This window comes from Canis lupus, chromosome 32 (genome assembly GCF_048164855.1).
Source record: "Canis lupus baileyi chromosome 32, mCanLup2.hap1, whole genome shotgun sequence".
In the NCBI taxonomy this organism is placed as follows: Eukaryota; Metazoa; Chordata; class Mammalia; order Carnivora; family Canidae; genus Canis; species Canis lupus.
The window spans coordinates 12,994,226-13,015,897 of NC_132869.1; the positions used below are offsets into that span (position 1 = coordinate 12,994,226).

A 21,672-nucleotide genomic window follows, 5' to 3' on the forward strand; every position below is an offset into this window, starting at 1 on the left:
AATAAAAGGCTAATCAAGACAGTGTGACATTAATGTTAAGATAGACAAATAGATCCATGGAACAGTAGGGAGTCCAAAATAAACCCCTATATATACTGGCAACCGATTTTTCACAAACTTGCAAAGGTAATCAGTGCAGATTGTGTAATCTTTCCAACAAATAGTGATAGGACAAGTGGATATCCGTATGTTAAAACAAAAAACACCACCACCACCACCCCCGCCACAAACAAAACAACTTTGATCCATTCCTTGCACTTTATCTAAAAGTTAACTCCAACTAGATCATAGATATAAATGTAAAGTCTGAAACTATTAAACTTGGAGATAACTTTGGGGAACCTTTGTGGTATTGAACTAGGCAAAGGTTTTTTTTTTTTTTTTTTTTTTTTTTTTAACGTGGCACAAAAGCATAAATTGAACAAGAACAAACTGAAATTTGCAGTTGGTCAAAATTTAAAACTTTTCTTTGAAAGACATTATGAAGAGAATAAAAAGAAAAAGATAGGAAAATTTATTTGTAAAACCTATCTGATAAAGGATTTGTATCCATGATAATATATAGACCTCTAATATATAGGTCTTACTCAGAAGTAAGAAAGCAACTCAAAGCAGTGGGAAAAAATTTTAAACCAACACTTAACTAAAGAAAATACACAGATGGTAATTAAGCACTTGAAAAAATGCAAACATTATTAATCATTAAGAGACTGTAAGTTAAAATCAAATAAGATACCACTATCCACCTTTTAAAATAGCTAAAATTTGGGCAGCCCAGGTGGTTCAATGGTTTAGTACCACCTTCAGCCCAGGGCCTGATCCTGGTAACCCGGGATTGAGTCCCACGTCAGGTTCCCTGCATGAAGCCTGCTTCTCCCTCTGCCCGTGTCTCTGCCTCTCTCTCTCTCTCTCTCTCTCTCTCTGTGTGTGTGTGTCTCTCATGAATTAAAAATAAATAAAATCTTTAAAAAAATAAAATAGCTAAAATTCAAAAGAGTGATTATGCTAAGTCATGGCCTTATATGTAGAAGCTGGAGTTCTCATCCACTATATTACCAGTTGGAATGTAAAGTGAGTGGTACATCCATGGAAAAGAATTTAACAGTTTAAACATGTATCTACCATATAATCCAATTCTATGTCTAGCTATTTTTCCCAAGAGAAAAGAAATGGTATGTCCATACAAAGACTGGTACTCAAATATTCATAGCAACTTTATTTGTAATTGCTCAAAGCCAGAAACAACTCAAATGACCATGAGGAGGTGAATGAATAAATAAACCCAGTATATTCGTATGATGGAATACTATTCATCAATAAAAAAGAGCAAACTCTTGATACATGCCTCAACATGGATGAATCTCAAAATAATTATGCACAGTGAAAGAAGCCAGACATTGTATGATTCCATTTGTATAAAATATTCTGAGAAGGCAAATTTTATATAGAAAGTTGAGTGGTTGCCTGGGCATAGGATGGGAATAGATTGATTACATACTGACTTGGGAAAATTTGGGGGGTTATTGGAAATGTTTTAAAACTGGATTTTGGTGATTAACATATGGATATCCACTTGTCCTATCACTATTTGTTGGAAAGATTACACAATCTGCACTGATTACCTTTGCAAGTTTGTGAAAAATCGGTTGCCAGTACATATAGGGGTTTATTTAAACATTAAAATAAAATAACAAAACCCCACCCTTAATGTTTTTTTAAAAAAAAGGCAAGGTAGTTTTGCTCCTGAGGGCTGGATGCCCCTGAATAGAAAACATAGAGTGCTTGCCCTTGCAAGTTAATAGGCTATGACTCCAGTTAAGGATAGACAAACCCAGTCAGGGGCCTGCTGTGGATCTCTACAGATGAGAGTCAGCCCCTAGAAGGGGAGTTGAGCATTTGCCTGCTAAATTGTACTAAAATTTCTGGTACCTCTGAAAATTGTACTCATAAGACTTTGTGGGGAATTGCCCACTTAACTCTGTGGAAGTCTTGCTCATATTTTTGATGAAGTAAGACCCCAGGTCTTACTGATTATCAGACTTTGGGAGCTTATTTAATTCAGAGCACATTCAAATACAGATTTCTTGCATGATTTGGCTAAAAATCCAGAATACCAGCTTGTTTAGGAGGATGTCTAAAGGGAAAAAATCATGCTGTTCAAATGACAAGCTTTAAATGTGTTTTCTACCTTAGGCAGTCCTGGAGAACAACCTCCCATCTGAAATTGCTAGCAAGATCAACCTTGTGGACCTAGCAGGCAGGTAATTAGGATTTCAAAGCCAAGGGAAATTAATCCCTTGACAATGACCTTGTTCTTGCCCATTTTACAGGGAATAAACTTGTTCCATCCTTTTTCACATTTCAGTCAGCCTGAGAAAATTATTAAAGAAACAAATTTTTGAATGCTATGTTAAGAAATTATAATTCTCAGGGGCTGAAAAAATCTTCAGTGTCAGGGGTTCTAAATCTTAGCTGCCTATTAAAATTACCTGGGCCTTTAAAAATTCTCAGTGCCTTGGTTTCACCTCTGATCAAATAAGTCACTTTATAGTGATGTCAGAGATAGTGCAGGCATCGCTTTTTGAAGCTGCCCAGGTAATTCCAGTGTATAGTCAAGATCAAAAACCACTGCTCTAAGTGGAAGTAACTGGGTTAGTACACTTTTTTTTTCCCTCTGTCTTAATATTGATTTTATGCAGCCCTACGCAATACTGGGGGGAAAAGAGGGGAAGAAAGTTTTGAAAAATACTGTGGCATGGAGGACAAGATATGATCTTCTAAGTATTAGAAGAAAGCATGAATTATAGTCACATGTATATTCAGAAAGAAAGTCTTGGGGATAATGTTGCAAAAAAAGTGTGAGGTGAGATAAAGCAAATTTTCTTATTTTAAAACTGCTAAATTATTAATATGGTACGTCATTCCCTTAAAATTAAGTGTTGTTTCTGTCAGCTGCAACTCTGGCATTTTGAGGGGAAAAATGCAATACTGTCTGGGAGAAACTATTATCAGGCATTTGGAAGTGTGACTTTTCAATATTTCCCATTGACTTAAAAAAGGAATTCAAGACATCGACAGATACCATAAGGCCATAAATAGATGAAATTAATGAATTATTTGATTTCTATTGCCTGAGAAGTGGAGGAATGCCAGTTCATTACAAGATGATAATACTTTTTTCTGGCACTAAATTCTAAAAAGAATTTATCTTGTGGGCTTTTTACATAATGTACCACATAATGAATAGTGTCTTTCAACAGCATTATAAGGACAAGGTCTTCTTCTTTCTTTTATTTTTGTTTTCATTGATTTTTTTTAGTGAAAGAGCAGATCCCAGTTACTGTAAGGACCGGATTACCGAAGGAGCCAATATCAACAAGTCTCTTGTGACTCTGGGAATTGTTATCTCCACCTTAGGTATTTTGCTTATGGACTGGATCATCAGAGTGGGAGGGAGACTTTGGAAAATAATTTTATGAAATAGGGTAGACATTTACAAGGTTCTTTTTTATAAAGTTACCTCTGATGAGGACATGAAAATTGATACTTGTCTGCAGTTGAGGACACTGTGATCATTATCCCATCCCATCTCATTTCAAGAAGGGAGACTGAAAAATCATGTGGCTCACATAGTCTGTCTTGAGTCCAAAATCAAAGTCAGGATTCAAACTGGCATCCTATCATGCAGAGAAGGATTACAAAGTGTGATATTTACATTTATGTTCCCCAACCATTGTTTTAATGCATGTGTTTCATAATTCCTTTCTTCTTACACTTTTATTATTTTGTTGTCTTTAAAGCCCAGAATTCTCAAGCATTCAGCAGCTGCCAAAGCCTCAACAGTGCAGCCAGTGATGGTGACAGTGGGATCCCTAGCTCTCCTTCAGGGACCAGCAGTGGAGCAGGGCCTTCCCGGAGGCAGTCTTACATCCCATACCGGGACTCCGTGTTGACCTGGCTGCTGAAGGACAGTCTTGGAGGCAACTCCAAAACAATCATGGTTGCCAGTGAGTGGGAGGCTGGAGCAGGTTCTGTGTTAGGACTGGTATTCTACCTCAGAGAAAGGGCCATGGCCACCCATTTCATTAAGGGTGTCATAATACAGCATGGACAATAGCAATAAAGGCAAGTGGTTACAGGCTGGGTCGGAAGGGCTGGCATGGTTTTTAACTTTCTCCTTCTACCTCAGCTGTGTCTCCTGCACACACTAGCTACAGTGAGACCATGAGCACACTAAGATATGCATCCAATGCCAAACACATCATCAACAAGCCACGGGTAAATGAGGTGAGACTTTCACTTGGAGTCTTGGTCTGGTATTGTTTACACTAAGTTCTTTTATTCTTTCATTGATCTCTTTCTCTTCACCCTCACCCCTACTTGCATGACTTCTCCAAATGAAAATAGAGTGAAATTCTTTCTTTTGGTGTCATACCCTTCTCTCATATCTCTACTGACTTCATTCGTTGCCTTTTTGAATAATTTATTTTAGATATTTCTCTGAGAACATCCCTTTTAAGATCGGTGGTATACCACTGCCACCCTAAGGAAGATTATTTAAAAGTCTCTGTGTTCTCGGCTTTTGTTTTGAATTTATATTGACGTATGCTTGTATTTTATTTCTCTTCTGTGCAAACTGCAACAACTTCTCTGTTTTGGGCTGCAAGAAGCATATAAGGAATTTATTAGTTTAAAAAAAAGAATTTATTAGTTTTGAAAAGTTGAGTAATAAGAAAATTTTAAAAATTCCTTATCTGCTTTGCAATGAAAAGTTTCAGGGCAGGGATCGCAAACTGGTGGCCAGCCTATATAGCCTGTCTGTGGACTGTTTTAAAATTAAAAGGCAGTGTATTTAGGTAGGTATAAATTTAGTTTTATTACAGGAAGATCGGCATCTACTACCTACACTTGCACTGGCACTTGCGTTACCTGTCAACCTCCTGCTCAAGTGCAGCAATTCTCATACTTAAGTGTATATCAGAATCACCACTTGGAGGGTTGATTAAACCACAGCTGAGCCCCAGCCCTCAAGAGTTTCTGATTTGGTAGGTATTGAGAGGGTGGGAGAGCAGAATTTGCATTTCTAACAAGTTTTTAAGTGAAGTTGATGTGATTCTGGGACCTTACTTTGAGAAGACTGCCTCAAGTTACTCCAAAGTGGTAAACCACTTTTTCCAAACTAATTCTCTATAGCATCTTAGAGCTGGTTGAAGCCTCGTATCAGTCTTTGTGAAACCAAGTTCTTTATGTTTCAGGATGCAAATGTAAAATTGATCAGAGAACTCAGGGAGGAGATTAGAAGACTAAAAGCCATGCTGCTGAACTTCGAACTGGTATTCAGGCAATCAGAACTTTTCTGTACCCCAAACCTCCTTTTCTTCTGCATAGAATCTGAGTCCTGCTGCATTCTGTGTTTTTGATTAAGTGACACTTGTGGAACAGAGGCAGGAGCAAAGACAGGACATGGATTATTCTGATTATCGGAGTAGTTTCAGATGGGGTGGGCATCCTCACTATATTTTCTTTGTTGTCCTAAAGATATTTGCTTAAGTGGCCCTTATTTTGTGTGTAGGTGGATTCAAGGAATGGGGTCCTCCAGAAAAATTTGAGTTTTCCTTCTTTGTACCAGTGTGAACCCCAATATTTAAGCTTCTAATTGTTTCTGATTTAAATCATAGTCTTTTTTATCTGCTCCTCTCTTCCTTAATAAGAGTAAGGATGAGACCCACAAAGCACATATTTCTTTTTGTGCAGAGAAACTTCAGTCCACTGAATGAGGAAAAGGATGAGAATCTGAAAGAACTGGTTCTCCAAAATGAATTGAAGGTGGGTATATTGGGTGGACACAGTTAAGCTTTACATCACCCTGATAGTAGGTCTCATCTCCTTCCATTATTCCTTTTTTTTTGTTTGTTTTTTGTTTTTAGATTTTATTTATTCATGAAAGATACAGAGAGAGAGGCATAGACACAGGCATAGAGAGAAGCAGGCTCCTCACAGGAGGCCCAGTGGGGACTCGATCCCCGGACCAGGATCATGCCCTGAGCCAAAGGCAAACACTTAACCACTGAGCCACCCAGGTGTCCTTCCATTCATTATTCCTGAGTCAGGGCTGTTTCCTTGTCAGGGCACAGGTTCTGTTTAGTCTAGAGATAGTTTTTGTCTTCATTGAGCTTTGAGTGGGGAATGAGTTTGCCCTAGGGGCTGGTGACTGGCTTTCTTTGTTTTGTTCTCTTAGGGGTTCATGATAACTCCCTCTGGATAGGGAGTGTAGCCTAGAAAATAAAAATTGTTTTCCAGTCAGTAAATCAATTGACTGACATGTATTCATTGAGCACTAAATAGGTGCTCAGCGTGATGCTTCAAAAGATACAAAGAAGTTCCTTCTTTCAGATGGCTTGCAGTTGAGTTGGAAACACATTTAGGGAATGGTTAAATGTAGTGAACTATATGAGTTATATGAAGAGAGCTTTTTTTTTGAACTCGGCCATAGTAACTTCTTGCAAGATACATCCACGAAGGGAAGGGAGAAATCATTATGGCTTAGAATTTTCAGTGCAGGTATCACAGTGCTGAAGCTGGAGGATAGAGAACTTGAACTAGACCTTGAAAGATCAGTAGAGTGTGTTAGATAGGAAGAAAAGGGTAAGACATTTTGGGTGAGGGTGGGATAATATCAGCAGAGCCATGGAACTGGAAGGATAAACTGGTGTGGGAGGCCATGTGGAAGCACACAGTATAAGGAAGACTGAGCTGACTAGAATACATGCTCATGGTAGAGTTTAGTGAAGGTAAGGTTAGGGCCAGTTTAGAAGGTTTGAACTTGACATTCACAATATTACTCATGGCTTCTTGAACCAGATTGGTGACATAATAAAGGCATATATTGGGAAATTAATATGAAAGTTGTGGGTAGGATGAATTGAAGGGAAGGAAGATTGGAAACAGAGAGATAACCAGGAGAGAGAGTAATTTTGTGACCCCATGAGGGTAAGGATAGACATTTGGGGAGGTTAGATTAAATGATGATTCCTGGAGACATTTATAAGGAAGAAATGTCAAGCATTATTGTGTGACAGGTTAGATTTAGATATGACAACCGCATATCCCAATTCCCAGTATTCTGTTTCATCATCTGTATACATTATAAAGTATCCTGGCTATGTCAATATTTTGTTACCCAAACTAAACTTTAAAACTACATCACACATCCAGACATTTCTCAAAAATTCTGTATTTAAATATATGTTCTAATTTTTGGTTCAGAATATATCACACCTATATACATAAAAGATAAGGTACAGAGTCAAAATCATTCACGCTCATTAGCAGTTTTATATATTTTGGCAGACCTTGTCTTGAATCTGCCACTTGCTGGCCTGATGACCTTAGGCAGCATAGGAGTATGTGATGAAAACCAGCCAGAAGGGGAAGTGTGTTCAGTGGTACCTCCAGGTAGCTGAGCCAGGCAGGCTAAACTGTAAGCCAGAGTGCCTTGCTGCTCACCTTTGCTAGGTCCTAATCCATGGGTACCCTGTAGTCTTATTCTTTGCAGACTTCAATTCAATGATTATAACATTAAAAGTAACATTTCTGGGGTAAAACACTTGTGCCTGAACTTGGCATACTTAGTTTTTTCTCAAGTATCCATTTTCTGAGAAATGGACCCAGGTCCTTTTCTTGGGCTTCCTCAGTTCTTCCATTCCCAGAATAACTTCCCTGCCTAGGAAATTTCCACCAAAAGAAGAAAAAAACCACCTTGCATTCAACACTGTTTATTCACGTTCCCCAGGTGGCCTTAGCTTAAGGCCTCTAACTTGCTATATTATATTATATATGATATTAATATATATATATATATTTTTAGAGAGGGAAGTGGATAGAGACAGAGGGAGAGGGAGAGAGGTTTTTTTTTTTTTTAAGATTTTATTTATTCATGAGAGACACACAGAGAAAGAGGCAGAGACACAGGCAGAGGGAGAAGCAAGCTCCATGCAGGGAGCCCTATGTGGAACTCCATCCTAGGACTGTGGGATCACACCCCAAGCCAAAGGCAGATGTTCAACCACTGAGCCACCCAGGCGTCCCAGAGATTCTTAAGCAGGCTCCACACCTAGTGCAGAGCCCAATGTGGAACCCAGTCTTACAACCCTGAGATCATGACTTGAGATGAAATCAAGTCAGATGCTTAACCCACTGAGCCACCCAGGTGCCCCTACATATCGTTTTTTTTAAAGGATTTTATTTATTTATTCATGAGAGATACAGACCCCTACATATTTTTAAAACTCTGTTCCTGATATATAGTAAGCCTCAGTATTTTATTGTTGTTACTACATGTTCCTTCAGACCAGTTTCTTACAGTCTTTGTTTTATCTGAGGAGATTCCTCTTGGTGCTTTGTATATCTTTGAGCCCCATACAAGCTTATATTAGGATTTGAGGTTCTGCACCTTGGGAAAGAAGTGTTGGCTCATAAAAGGATCCTTAGTATGTATCATATGGAAAAGGAATAGGGAAAGGGAAATTATAAACATAGACATATGACTAACACATCAATTAATGAAAATAACATATATGGCATTTTTTTTCAAGTTACAAAAACAATACATGCTTGTTGCAGAAAACTTTAAAAATAACACTGAGGGAGTTGCTATTTATAAAAGTAACACTTGCTTATTGAAGAGATGTTAGAAAACACAACTCACAGAGGAGGCTCAAGGGCCTCTGTGGAGCTTTGAATAATAACAGTGAGGAAAGGCAGGAAGGAATGCCATGAGCTATCAGGCCAGGATGACTTCTGACCTTAATTTTGCTCTACCTGCGGGGTGTCTGAAACCGCTTCCTCTATCTCTGTAGATAGACCATCTGACTAAAGACTGGACCCAGAAGTGGAATGAGTGGAAGGCCCTTGTGGAGAATTACAGAGTGGACATCAACAGGAGGAGGGCTGGGGTAGTCATTGACTCCAGCCTGCCACACCTAATGGCCTTGGAGGACGATGTACTTAGCACAGGTGTCGTGCTCTATCACCTCAAGGTGAGCAGGCTGGTGCATTCCCTCTTTTCCTGAGCCACTGGCCCCAGAGGTCACTGAGGGAGAAGCCAAGGACAGTGACCAGGCATCTGTGAATTGAGCCAGATGTCACAGAACTGCCTTCAGGTTTGCCTTCAGGAAACTGGGCTAGCCAGCCAATCGTGATTCATTTGCTTTTGTGTGATTAGAGTAGAAGACGAAATCAGAACAATTATTTGTTTTTCTGTGGCTGCTACTGTTGCTCTTATATAACTTACTTTTGTTCTCTGTGATTTAATCTCATTTTAAAGTAAGACTAATACTTCTTATATTCCTTTTCTGGCTTTCTAAAGCACAGGAGTGCAGGCATGGAGGTGAAATCCTAACCTTGAAATACCACGGACATTCCCGAGCTCTGTACATTCAGGCTGCTCACAGATGGCTTTCAAAAGCTAAAGAGGGGATCAAAGATCTGAAAGTTTCCTTCTAATACCTTCCCATTCTTCAAGTCTCAAGTCAGCAAAAAGTGCACCTTCTGCTTCTCCCTTACTAGGTTTACCAGGGAAAGAAGAGAGGAGAATAAAAGTAGATGCAGAAAGCTTAAAGAAAGCATGAGCCCAGAGGGCTGGTGGACCAGCAGGGTGGGGCAGGGCACAATATGCAGCTGTCCAAGAACAATGGAATGAAGCTTCTGCCTTCCAAGAAGGACCTGGATCGCAGGGTTCTTTGTCACATAGAGCCAGGTCCTCATTTCTAAATGAAGCATTTTGAGAGTTAGTCCCCAGTAGTAGGTAAGTCATATCCTGTCCTCATCAAAAATGCCTTCCAATAGAAGGACAGGCCCTGTGGATGGCAGAACATACTTTATATGACCAAAATCCCTAGGTTCACTGAAAATCCAATCTTCATTCTCCTAATTGTCCCCAGCTGCCATTTGAAAGGAACAGTTTATGGGGAATACATAATGCTACTCCTATCCCTGGAGAAATCTGGCTCCTAATGCTGCAGTGCACATGGTAGTGAGATATTAGCAAAGCTCATCTTAGGATAAGCCCTCTGGGAAGCTGTCGGACACTGAGCCTCTCAGAAAGTTAAAGTAGCTTATGTTCAACAAAGTGAGTATAAATTAGCTCAGTGAAAATGCCTTGGGCAGAAGTGTCTGTTACCTAAATAACAGATCTAAATATCAAAGGCTATCTGTCAAATCCTTCCATTAGTCAGAACCACAGAGAGAAGTTGGAGGTCTGGAAGAGACCAGGTGGATTAAAATGGTTAATATTTGAGTAGAACTAATCTGCTGTGTTGATTGGGTGCAGAGCAAACAGATGAAGCTAGAAGTCCAGTGGTAGAGCTCAGGGTAGCTAAAGGACGGGGCTGAGATTGAATCAGAGACAAGAGATGAGTGCAGGCCTCATCTGAAATGTAGGAGTGCTGGTTTTCATTGCGGGGCCCATGTGTTCTGAGGGTAGTGCCCCCTCCTTGATGCATTTCCAGTGAACCTGAGGGATGAGGGTTCAGTCTAGTTCTAATCCTGGCATTTCTGCGGGATATATATGTACCCTTTTTCTCACTTTTTGTTTAGTTCATGGTTTGGGTAATAGTATGGCAGTAATTGCTCAAGAATCTCTGTGTTTTTTGTTTGCATTGCTCTCTTGATTATAGACCTGGAACTAATCCCTAACAATACCCAGGAAGCTTTTTTCCCTTGGGTCACCTGGAGAAGTAGCTTGGGTGGGAAGATGACAGAGGAAAGGTGGGCGGAACACAGGTTTCTGGTATCCTGGACTTCATTCTCCTAATTGCCCTGTGCTGCTAACTCTCCCTGCATAAGTGAGCAGAGGGGACAGCAAGCACAGGCATCGACTAAACCCATGTTAAATGAGATGCCACTGTGTTTTGTGGTGATTTATGCCCTTCGATGTAGAAGTTGTGATATGTGGTGACCTTATCTTTTTGTAAGAAATGCATTTCATCATCAGGGCTGACCCTGAACTGGCAGGAGGAGTCTTAACTCCTTTTCCTCAGTTTTGTTTGGTGGTGTTTGTAGAGGCCAGCATCCATTTGTTTGTGTGGTCCTCAGTGGCTGAGCAGGAAAGGCTAGGCTTTGCTTCTCTGTGCAAACCCAGTAAGGCCAGAGTCTCATTCATTACTTCCAGGAGCCTGCCTTGTCACCAGCTATTTTAAGGGAGCTGCAAGGGCTTCCCCTTTCTGACTGCTAACAGTGAAACCTAGTGGGAAACACTCTGGTTACTTCAAAGCCATCAGCTACTAGGGAGAAGTAGTACAGTGAGATTGAACAAGCTTGGGCTCAGGCCCAGAGAGACCTCAATTCTATCCATGACTCTCCTATTTAGTATGTGGGTTCCCTGCCCATCAGTTTCAGATTCTTCATATATAAAAGGGGGATAATAACTATATTTTAGGTTGTTTAAGGATTAAATAAGAGATGTTTATCAAGTACTCAGCATAATTCCTGGGACATTGTGGATGGTTATTTAATGCATGATAAATATGTACCTAAACTCAGCATCTCTATTGTCATGTTGCTGCCTTCCCCAAACAGAGCTATGTGTTCTTTTTTTTTTTAAAGTAAGTTTATTTTTTTAAAATTTTTATTTATTTATGATAGAAAGAGAGAGACACACACAGGCAGAGGGAGAAGCAGGCTCCATACACCGGGAGCCCGATGTGGGATTCGATCCGGGATCTCCAGGATCGCGCCCTGGGCCAAAGGCAGGCGCCAAACCGCTGCGCCACCCAGGGATCCCGAGCTATGTGTTCTTAAAAGAATTGCCATAATCCAAGGACCAAGAGGCCCTGTCCTCTACTTACCCAGTAATTCATTTATGCTAACTCCATTTTCCCCTCCTCTCTTATACTTTCTTCCAGTCCTTTTTGATTCTAGATATGCTTTTCTCCTAGTTGTGCTTTCTTCTTCTTAGAACATGGTATCTATCGAACTTCTTCTATGGACCAAGAAGGTAAAAATCCTGTGCTTCCATGCATCCTCATAGAATGTGTGTCTCTTTGAGACTAAATGGACCAAACTTGGATTACACCAACCTTAGTCCCTGGAGGAAAATTCTGCCTATGTGCCCACTTCCTCAGACTAGAAAATCTCTGGCCAGTGGCCATAGCTAATTCCCTAACATCAGGCTGTGGCACAGAAAGGAGCTTGCCAGCACTTGTTGGCTTTGCAAAGAGCTGGTTCTGTTTTCTTACATATTGTCTGCCCCTGCCTTCTCAGGGGCTTCCTAGGCTGCAGTGAGTGGGCAGCGCAGTCAGAACAACCTGGACCAAAGCCGAGAGGTGGTATGGAAAATGCCAGAGTGGGTGTGGGGAGACAGCGATAACACTTCAGCCAGTGGACTCTGCTTTGGGGGTAGGCTGTGTCCCTTTTTATTCTTGTTAAAAGGGCTTTGTTTCTCCCTTTAGGAGGGGACAACAAAAATAGGAAGGATTGACTCAGAACAGGAACAGGATATTGGTAAGTGATAGAATATTTGAGTCTGACACTGGCAGGTACTCATGCCTAACCAATCTCTTAAGAGGAACCTGATGATGCTCTGGGAGGAAGGAATCTTTGAAGATCAAGAGGCTGTTCCTCTTTTGCTGCTATGATGTGGGTGTGTGTCAGAGACATGATAGGAGGAGACCCAGATGGTGGGAAGATCCAGGTCTGGGTGGTTTCAGGTGGTGGCTCTTCTCTCTTGTCATAATGTAAGATCTTCCAGAGTGGATTCTGATCTCATAGAAAGGGTGTTTCTCTGGGTTGTCTCCCCACCCCACTAACCTCCATCTCTTGTGTAGTCCTGCAGGGGCAATGGATTGAGAGAGATCACTGCACTATCACCAGTGCCTGTGGGGTAGTCATTCTGCGGCCTGCCCGTGGGGCCCGCTGCACAGTCAATGGCCGGGAGGTCACTGCCTCCTGTCGTCTCACCCAAGGTAAGACTGCTTGTAGCCCTATTTATGCCAGAATGAGTGATGGACTCACTCCATTCTCATGGGCCAAACCCAGAGAGCTTAGTGGAGCAGGCTTTAAAGATGGGGCACCCAGTCCCATCTCTCCGCAGACATCTCTGCACCCAGAGATCTGAAGATTTCCTAATACCACTCTCTTCCCATAAACAAGGAAGCCCCAATTCCAGGGTCCCAGGGTAAAGAATGATTCTCTGAAATTTGTACCTATGTTTGTTACCTCTGTGTCCTTGGGGGAGTCCCTGAACCTCAGTTTTCTCATCTGTAAAAGAGCAGTAAGAGGTTTGTTGTGAGGATTGAATGAGTTAGTTCATGTGATCTTCACAGTGTCCTTGGCACCTAGTAAATACTTATCATTATTACTATTACTGCTCTTGTTGATCTATTCAAATTCTGTCTCTCCTCTAAGGCTGAGCTTAGATTCCTACTCTTCCATGAAACGTTCCCTCACTATTCCACAGGGAATCCATTTTGCTTTCCCTTGGAGTAGTAGAACTCCTGTTCATTTTGTTAATTCAGTACATAAGCTGTGCAATAACCAATTACTCTTACCTAATTTATCAACTTGTTGAGGGCAGGATTTTGTCTCCCAGAAAGGTGCTCTGCACATGGTATGTACTCAAAACGTGAGCTATGGGGGTGCCTGGGTGCCTCAGACAGTTAAGCATCTGCCTTAGGCTAAGGTCATGATCCCAAGGTTCTGAGATCAAGCCCTGGGTCAGGCTCCCTGCTCAGCAGGGGGTCTGTTTCTCCCTCCCTCTCTGCTCTTCCCTTGATTGTGCTCTCCGGCTCTCTCTCTGTCAAATAAATAAATAGAAAGAAAATAAATAAGTAAATATTTATATATATATAAAATATATATATAAAATATATATATAAATATTTTTAAAAACAACATAAAAAATGTGAGCTGTTGATGAATTCTCATCTGTCTTTGCCACAGGAGCAGTCATAACCCTGGGGAAAGCGCAGAAGTTCCGATTCAACCACCCAGCAGAGGCCGCTGTCCTGCGGCAGAGAAGGCAGGTTAGTGTGCTATGTTTTCAAGGTAGCTACCAGCCTCCCTGGTTCTCCTTTTTTTTTTTTTTTTTAAGATTTTATTTATTTATTCATGAGAGAGACAGAGAGAGAGAGGGAGAGAGAGAAGCAGGCTCCATGCAGGGAGCCCGACGTGAGACTCGATCCCGGGTCTCCAGGATCACACCCTGGACTGAAGGCGGTGCTAAACCGCTGAGCCACCCGGGCTGCCCCCCTGGTTCTCCTTTTTAAGGGACAAGTTTGAGCTTTGGTCCTCTTGGAGTAGAGATGATGACAGCAATCTCACTGCTTTTCTTCTTCATTCCTAGGTTGGAGAGGCTGTCGGTGGCAGTGGCTCTTTGGAATGGTTGGACTTGGATGGAGATGTCACTACCTCCCGGTTGGGTATTAGCCCTTTGCTTTGGAAGAAAAGGTGAAAAACATGTGCTCATTTTGCTGTGGTACCTATTGTTCTTACTTCTTCGTTCATTACAACATGGAGTGGTGGGGTAGGGGAGGTGAGTGTAGCAGCAAAGCTCTGAATGAGGCCTGTGCAAGTGTTTGAGAGATCTTGAGCTAGCTGTGTAGCTTGTAGTTGTTAGGGAAGCAGTCTTGGCCCTCATGCATTTCCTCTTCAGTATTGCAACTGTCTTCATCACTGAAAGGAGTATATCACTGGATGTTTCCTATGACCACTTGCCTCTGTCAAGATTTGAATGTGACATGATCTTACATACCTTTGAAATTGCTTCTGAGCTTACCTCCCTGTATTCCCCTTTAAATTCTAGACTGTCTGTATGTGGTCTCACAGGGTGTGTCAACTTCCAGGACCATTGGCTTCCTCCAAATTTTTAAAGATAATGTGGGACTGAATCTTTTTTTTTTTTTTTCTCTTAATGCCAGTGGTCCTGAACTACACATAAGAGGGTCAGAAACTCCAGGAACAATATGCAAATATCTTGAGGTTCTGCCCTTTCATACCCACTTCACCTGCATTGTGACCACAGAAGCATGGAGTCAAAGTTATATATGTGATTGGTGGCAACTACTTTTCTTCATAGTCATTCTTGATCCATTTCTACATAGAGTACCCTCCCAGATCTATGTCTCATAGGTCTGATACTGGGAACAGTGGTGTCCCTCCTGTAAGTCAAAGCAGCCTCTGACTTGGGGACATTCTGTAGAAAATGTCAGCAGGAGACTCAGGGTCTGTGAAACCACTGGTGGTGGGAAGCTGCCCAGCACCATGAGCATGGGGCTCTGGGAGGGTTATAATGGCCCTTTCCTTCAGAGGGATCTAGCTGCTCTTTTCTCAGGCCAGGAGCATTTTTTGGCAACTGATGGCAGTCTTGGGTCTGACCTTAGTGGTGAGGGGTATTGGCTGTAGGATTAGAGGTGCTATGATGGAGGGAGCATCAACAGCAAGTTCCTCACATGCAGGCTACTAAGGACCAAAGGATGAGGCAGGGTCTAAGGCAGAATGGCCCCAGTGTTTCATGACTGAGGCCTCTGTGGGGTGACAGGGAAACTGGGAGAGATGATACAAGTGGAGCGTATCAAGGACAAGGCAGACTAAGGAGTGGCCGGAGCTTTTGTTTTGTTAGAGTGTAGTCATGAAAGAAGGCCTCGTCTCAGGGCAGGTTTTTGATGAGAAGACACATAGGAGCTCTTTCCTAGAGTTCACAGGTATATGGAGAACAACTCTGCAACTTAATGAGCTGTGATACTGAAGAGTTGCACTGGAGTTAGATAAAGCTGCTTACATCATGAGTTTCTGAAGTAAAAGCTGTGTGTGGCCTTAGGCAAGTTATTGAGTCTCTGAGTCTGTTCGTTCACATCTAAGTAAAGTAAAAATAAAGTCCAAGTAAAGATACTACCATCTGTCTCCAGGAAATCCTTGTGATAGGGGCTGAAAAAGCAAGTACACATGGAGTGCTTTTCCCTCTACTTGACACTGCCAGCCCTGCCGCTGGAGGCCTGTGTGCCAAGCTGCCCAGGCACACAACCTCCCTTTGATTTTCATGCCTCCCACCTTGTCCCAGCCGGGCTATCCACCCCAGAGAACACTGGTCTTTTCCAGCTCTCTTTAGGTCTTCTTGGGCTCTCTAGCCCCATGGGCACTGACGTGACCTTTCAGTAACACCAAGAATGCACCCTTTCATTCAGAGAGGGATTGGAGAATCAAGGCCTCTCCAACTCCCTGCCTCCACTCTTCAGCACTAGCTCCAGGAGCCTGTTGGCTGGGCTGGTCCTATGTAGCTACTGCTACCGTAGCTAGCATCTGTGTGCCAGCCCTTGCTGGAAGGGAAGTGGTGTGGGGCTCAAGCCTGTGATGGGCAGAGGGACTGGGGAAGGAACCCGTGAGAGAGGAGAAATCTCCATGTTGTCACCAGGGCTCCCAGACTGGGTTTGTGATTGTGTCTCCATGAGAGTCTCATCTGCTCTGGTGGAGTTAGCTCTGAAGCCTCCCCTTGCCTAGAATTTTCTTCCCTCATTTTTCTCTGTGAAGGAGCACTCATAGGGAATCTGCAAAGCTAGAGCTAACTCCAGAGCCAAAGGAATTGGACAGCCTGCCTCTTTTTTTCCCTTTGCAGCAGTGATCTAGACCAGAGAGGAGTTTGTCCTTGAAAACCAATTTTTGCATTTTCCCCTTTGGAATTTTGGGGGCTTAACCTTAAGCACTTAGAGCCTAGGAGACCCTGTTGCTGCTGCCACTGCCACTGCTGCCTTAGTGAGTACACACTGCTGCATTCTGCTGCAGAAGCTGTCAGACCTTGAAGCAGCTGGGAGGGCCAGGAGAGAGAGTAGGGGAGGGCATGATGGAGTCCTGGCAAGCAGGTGACCAAGCAGCAGTGGGGAGATGCTGGAGTCACCCAAGATGAAAGGTAGTCATCTGATAGAGACAGAAGTCCTTGGCTGGCAGGTAACTGAAGACTTGCCAGTAGTAATCTACCCAGATATGTAACATAAGGTTGGTATTTTTTTTTCCACCTGCTTTCTGGGAGATGAATGATGTGTTTAGCAGAGGAGCCATTTTTCAGTCTGATGGCATGTGGCATCTCAGGTGAATGTGCTGGGTCTATTGTGATCATCCCAGACAGCTTCTCCGTGCAGATCTTGGTACTGTTCAGGAAGCTGCATTGGATCTGCAGAAACTGGCTAGCTGCTGGGGGAAGAGTAGAGGGAATCCTCTCCTGTGGAGAAGCAAATTGTGAATCTGAGGGTTGGGAGACAGGGAGAGAAGGAAGCTGTGAATACTCTCTGGGAATTAAGAATACAGATACCCTTCTTGCTCTTTGCATCTGATGGTCTGGGCTTTAGCTTGGTTTGTCTAAGACCCTTTGACGGTCATGTTTGTAATTCAGCCATATCTGTGGTCAGACAAAATTTGGAGTAGCAATGCAAACTATATATATGTATGTATAGTTTCCTATTAATGGCTTTTTCTATCTGTGTGGTGTTAACTGAGTTTCTGTTCTAATTGCTGTCCCTAGCCTTTTGCCTCACATGTGACAGAGGGTGCTTTCCCTCTTTCTGGTACATTCCAGTGTGTGTATTTTGCCTTTTGCTCATAGCGGTCAGCGTCAGTCTTCCCCAGAGCATACTCGCTCAAGGATCTGGGCCTAAGTCCTTGGACCCATTGTAGGTTGAGGCACCTCATAGCCTTCCTATGGAAGAGATTGCTATTGTGTCACCTCTTACCCACACTCTCCAACCTCCCCATTCATCCTTCATTCTCCTCTTAAGGTTGCATAAAGAAATCATCCTTTCCTTTAAGACAGAGGCAGCAAACTTTCTGTAAAGGACCAGATAGTATTTTAGGATTTGTGGGCTATACAGTCTTTGCTGTAGCTACTCGAGCAGCCTGGATAATACATAAGTAAATGAGTGTTCAATAACACTTTACTTAGAAAAACAGACAGTGAACCACATTTGGTCCATAGGCTATAGTTTATGGACCTCTGCTTTGATACACCCTCTGTGATTTCATTCTGCCTTTGTAAAGTAGTAAATTTAAGCCAGATGAACCCCCTAGAGTACTAGTGTTCAGACTATCTAGTGTCAAGTTATTAAGTGGGACTTAAAGAGTCATGGGATCCTGGGACTGGAATGCGGGCTAAAGGAAGGCAGACTGGAGCTTTTTTTATTAGCCCTCGGCAGCTCCTAATCTCTCCAGCCACTTCCTACTCCTACCATCCTGGAATGCCCATGCAGTTGCCTCCTTTAGGAACCTGAATGACAGGGATAGAGAGACCCTGCTGTGAGGTCCTTGCATAGGAGGCCATGTGTTTTCCTTTGGAAAAGCCATGCAGGTAGAAGCTATCAGGCTTCAGAGGATGGCTCTAATTCATCCATGGCCACACAAGAACCTGATGGTAGAATAAAGCATGACTGCAATCTAGAATTCTTTTTAAATTTTGTGTTATGGATAATTCCAAATATATAACCAGTGATCAAGTCATAGCTAATCTTGTTTCATTTATATCCCCACTCCCTTTCCACTCTCCCCTGTTCTCTCTAATCTGGATCTAAATAGATCCCAGACAGTTTCACCAGTAAGTACTTCATGTATATCTCTAAAAGTTATGGTAGAGTCTAAAACTCTTGAACCCTATTGTTGGGCTCATTCACTGAGAACTGCCCTCTAGTGGAGACCAGCTCTCCTTGGGTTCTTCTGCTACACACACAAATTCTCTCTCCTCTAGATTAACTGTCTTCTACTCCCAGGTCACAGAAGATTTCTGTTTCAGAAAATGGAGATGCAATCATAATGTCTGAATATGTAGGAGTTTCCACTACCTAATGTTTGTTGGAGCTTCTGCTGTACTCTGTTTCCAGCAGGTTTTAAGCAGATACCTTTTTATTTTATAGAGGACAACGCTTCTTGATTTAGCTAAAATGTTTGTTTTTTAAAGCTGCTTTTCTTCCTCTCTGGTCATTTTCCTTAACCAGAATGAACCTGTGTTTCTGGTAAACTCACAGTCTAAGAATATGCTAGTCTAAGGACAGTTCTCCCCTCCCATACTGTGACATCATGAGCTGCCTGTGACAGCATGCTTATGTGTCCCAAGTTGCCAGAATTTGAAAGCCCTCTCTGCCCTGTTGAATTTGGGGCTCTCAGAAAGGCTTAAGACTGCCACCGGTTTGTCCTGAACTAGGTTTGCATTTCCCTTGGGTAACCCCAGCCCCTCTGTGATAGGAGAGTGCTGGAAGAGCTGAGTGACGAGGACCACCAGCCACTGAGGGCTGGAGAGGCGCCCCACAGAGCCCAGATTCAGCAGCAGCACTACGTGGGGGATTTGAGGCAGCGAATCCTAGCGGGACAGATTAGAGCCAAACAGGATCTGGAGTTGGACCAGGCGCACATCAGCCGGCAAATTAAAGACAGTAGGTACCCAGTGCTCACCGTGTCTGCTTCACTTTCTCATCTCTTCATCTTCATGCTTCCATATCCCTCTATATTCTCTCCTTTGTTTTCTTTGTGATATGATGGAATCTTTGGTATTAGGTGTTCTTTCCCCTCTTTTAGAAACCAGAGGTTCTTATAAGGGACTGGAAGCAAGAATAAGGGGAAGCTACCTTCCTTATTGCCCCTCAGAGTGATGGACCCTCTGCTCTCTCTTCACGTGCATATTTATCCATGCTTTGCTGCCTGCCCCAGCATGTGCTAAGGCCTGGGGGCTTCCTTCTCTAGCCCTGTGGTAAGGAGGCCCAGTAGCTTTCATCCTACCATATCACCTCTGGCCAGCACTTCCCCTCCATTCATGTCCAACCACAGCCAGAGATGTCTGAATCTAGGCCACAGGGGCAGGGAGGGAGGTGCTGACCTTCTCTCATGGTGTCTTTGGTTCCCAGACCAGCAGTGGCTGCTCGGAGACGAGATCTGGCTGACCCGTTTGCAGCAGCAAGACCACGTAGCAGAGAAAGAACTCAAGGCCTGTGTGCCATCTGGTGCTTGGCTTCAGACAGATTCTGAGACTCAGCTATCCCCACTGGTCCGAAGTCAGAAGAGGGAAGTGAGACTGCGGCTTGGGTGCAGGAACGCACTTCGGGTGGCACAGCGGGACATCCGGCGAAGAAAGGCCTCCTTCCAGCTAGAGAGAATCAAGAAGCAGAGGCTACTGGAGTCCCAGAAGGGACTGGAGCCATCCAAAGCATCGTGTTGGCTCCAGGATGACTGCACCCAAAAGCCCCCATACTGGGTACCCAGCACTGATGCCATGCTCCCAGGACCTCAACATAGAAGCCGACTGCCAGGTTGCAGTTCTTTGAGCCTCCGAGGGCTCTGCAGCTGGTACTTTCCCCAGCTACACAGGTACAGCCAGTGGTGGTCACCTGGAATCATTGAGGTTTATGGCCTTCTTGCCCAGGCAGTGTTCTTTACTTCCCAGAGCTTCAGTTTCTCAATATGTGAAATGGAAAGATTTGCTTACTCCTCTCTTCCTGACCACTTTTTCCCTCTTCTGACTGCTCTTCTTTCTCTGTAGGTGAGATCTTCTAAGACTCAGGCTTTTACCTTCTCCCATTCTGAGTGGCAACCCTTGCTGCTTTGGTAATTTCCAAGTGAGACTCTCAACCTCATTTTTCACCTGCTCTTTAGATCCTGGCTATCCACATACATTTCCTTGTGTTTGTTCTGACACCACCTCCATCTCATCCCTCCTCATGCCTGATGTGGTTCCCACACTCTTCCTGTCTCTGCCTCCTGCCTGTCCTGACACCTTATGTGAGCTTCCTGACTCTACCTTCCAACTGGTGAGTGAGTAATGGAACCAGTGTTCCTTTTGACCTTGGTCCAATTGGGATCATCCTTGTTTGTTTTCTCCTTTACTCCTCGCATTTAGTCAAGGTGAGAATGAAGCAGGGGACTGTGTCTGCTTCTTTATATCCTCTAGGCCTAGCCCAGGGCCTTGCTAATAGTATGTAGATCATGTCTGCTGGTTCTGTTCGCTTACCTCTCTACGAGGCAGGCTTTTAAAAAAATTTTTATTAAAATTTTTCAAACATAAACTAAGTTGAGAGAATAGTATGGCTAGCTCCCACATTCAGCAGTTACAAAGATTTACCATGCTTACTTTAATCTCTTTTCCTTCCTTTTTCTGATGAAGTATTTTTAAAGCAACTCCCAGATATCATGTCATTTCAATCCTGTATCAAGTATACACTTCTAAAAAAATAAGGACTTTTCTTATAACCACATTGTCACTATTCACCTAACAAAATTAAGATCAGTTATTCACTATTATCTAAAACCTAGGCCATATCAAATTTCTCTGATTGCCTCAGAAATACCTATTTACAGTTGTTCAAATTAAGATCCAAGTAGGATTCACACACTGTGTGTGGTTATATTTTTTCAGTTCCTTTTAATAATACTTTTGTTTCATTTTTATTTCTTCTTATCATTGATTTGTTAAAAGTGGATCAGTTCTGTAGAATATGCCACTTATAGATTTGCCTGTTTGATTCCTTGTGGTGTCATTTAGATTGTTTCTCTACTCCTCATACTGCCTATTAAGTGCAAGTTTTCCTAAAATCATAATTAGATTCAGATTCAGTTCAGTCTTTTTATAAGATAAATAAATTGAACAGCAGAGTGTACCTGGGCCTCTCTGATACCAGGATTGTAGTCCATAGTTCCTTTTTGTACCTGTAGAGC

At 42.7% G+C, this 21,672-nt stretch overlaps 1 protein-coding gene and 1 long non-coding RNA gene across 6 annotated transcripts in view; one reads left to right on the plus strand and one right to left on the minus strand.

The window, feature by feature from the left end:
• STARD9 (StAR related lipid transfer domain containing 9) overlaps positions 1–21,672 on the plus strand; it is a 135,788-nt gene that overhangs the window by 81,754 nt on the left and 32,362 nt on the right. For all 3 annotated transcript variants that reach the window (XM_072808780.1, XM_072808781.1, XM_072808779.1), the window contains exons 10-22: positions 2,194–2,261; positions 3,320–3,417; positions 3,801–4,007; positions 4,190–4,287; positions 5,256–5,333; positions 5,755–5,826; positions 8,859–9,038; positions 12,450–12,501; positions 12,825–12,962; positions 13,939–14,021; positions 14,342–14,445; positions 19,213–19,400; positions 19,869–20,328. In XM_072808780.1, coding sequence (XP_072664881.1) covers positions 2,194–2,261; positions 3,320–3,417; positions 3,801–4,007; positions 4,190–4,287; positions 5,256–5,333; positions 5,755–5,826; positions 8,859–9,038; positions 12,450–12,501; positions 12,825–12,962; positions 13,939–14,021; positions 14,342–14,445; positions 19,213–19,400; positions 19,869–20,328 — 1,826 coding nt within the window. The remainder of the gene's footprint in view (positions 1–2,193; positions 2,262–3,319; positions 3,418–3,800; positions 4,008–4,189; positions 4,288–5,255; positions 5,334–5,754; positions 5,827–8,858; positions 9,039–12,449; positions 12,502–12,824; positions 12,963–13,938; positions 14,022–14,341; positions 14,446–19,212; positions 19,401–19,868; positions 20,329–21,672) is intronic.
• Positions 14,218–19,549, minus strand: LOC140622958 (uncharacterized). 3 transcript variants are annotated; one of them, XR_012022624.1, is made up of 3 exons: positions 19,420–19,549; positions 17,004–17,206; positions 14,218–14,714 (listed from the first exon to the last, which is right to left on the minus strand). It is a non-coding gene; the product is annotated as an uncharacterized lncRNA (long non-coding RNA). The 3 variants fall into 3 exon arrangements; XR_012022623.1 differs by lacking the exon at positions 14,218–14,714 and adding an exon at positions 14,739–15,850; XR_012022622.1 differs by lacking the exon at positions 14,218–14,714 and having other exon boundaries at positions 16,980–17,206.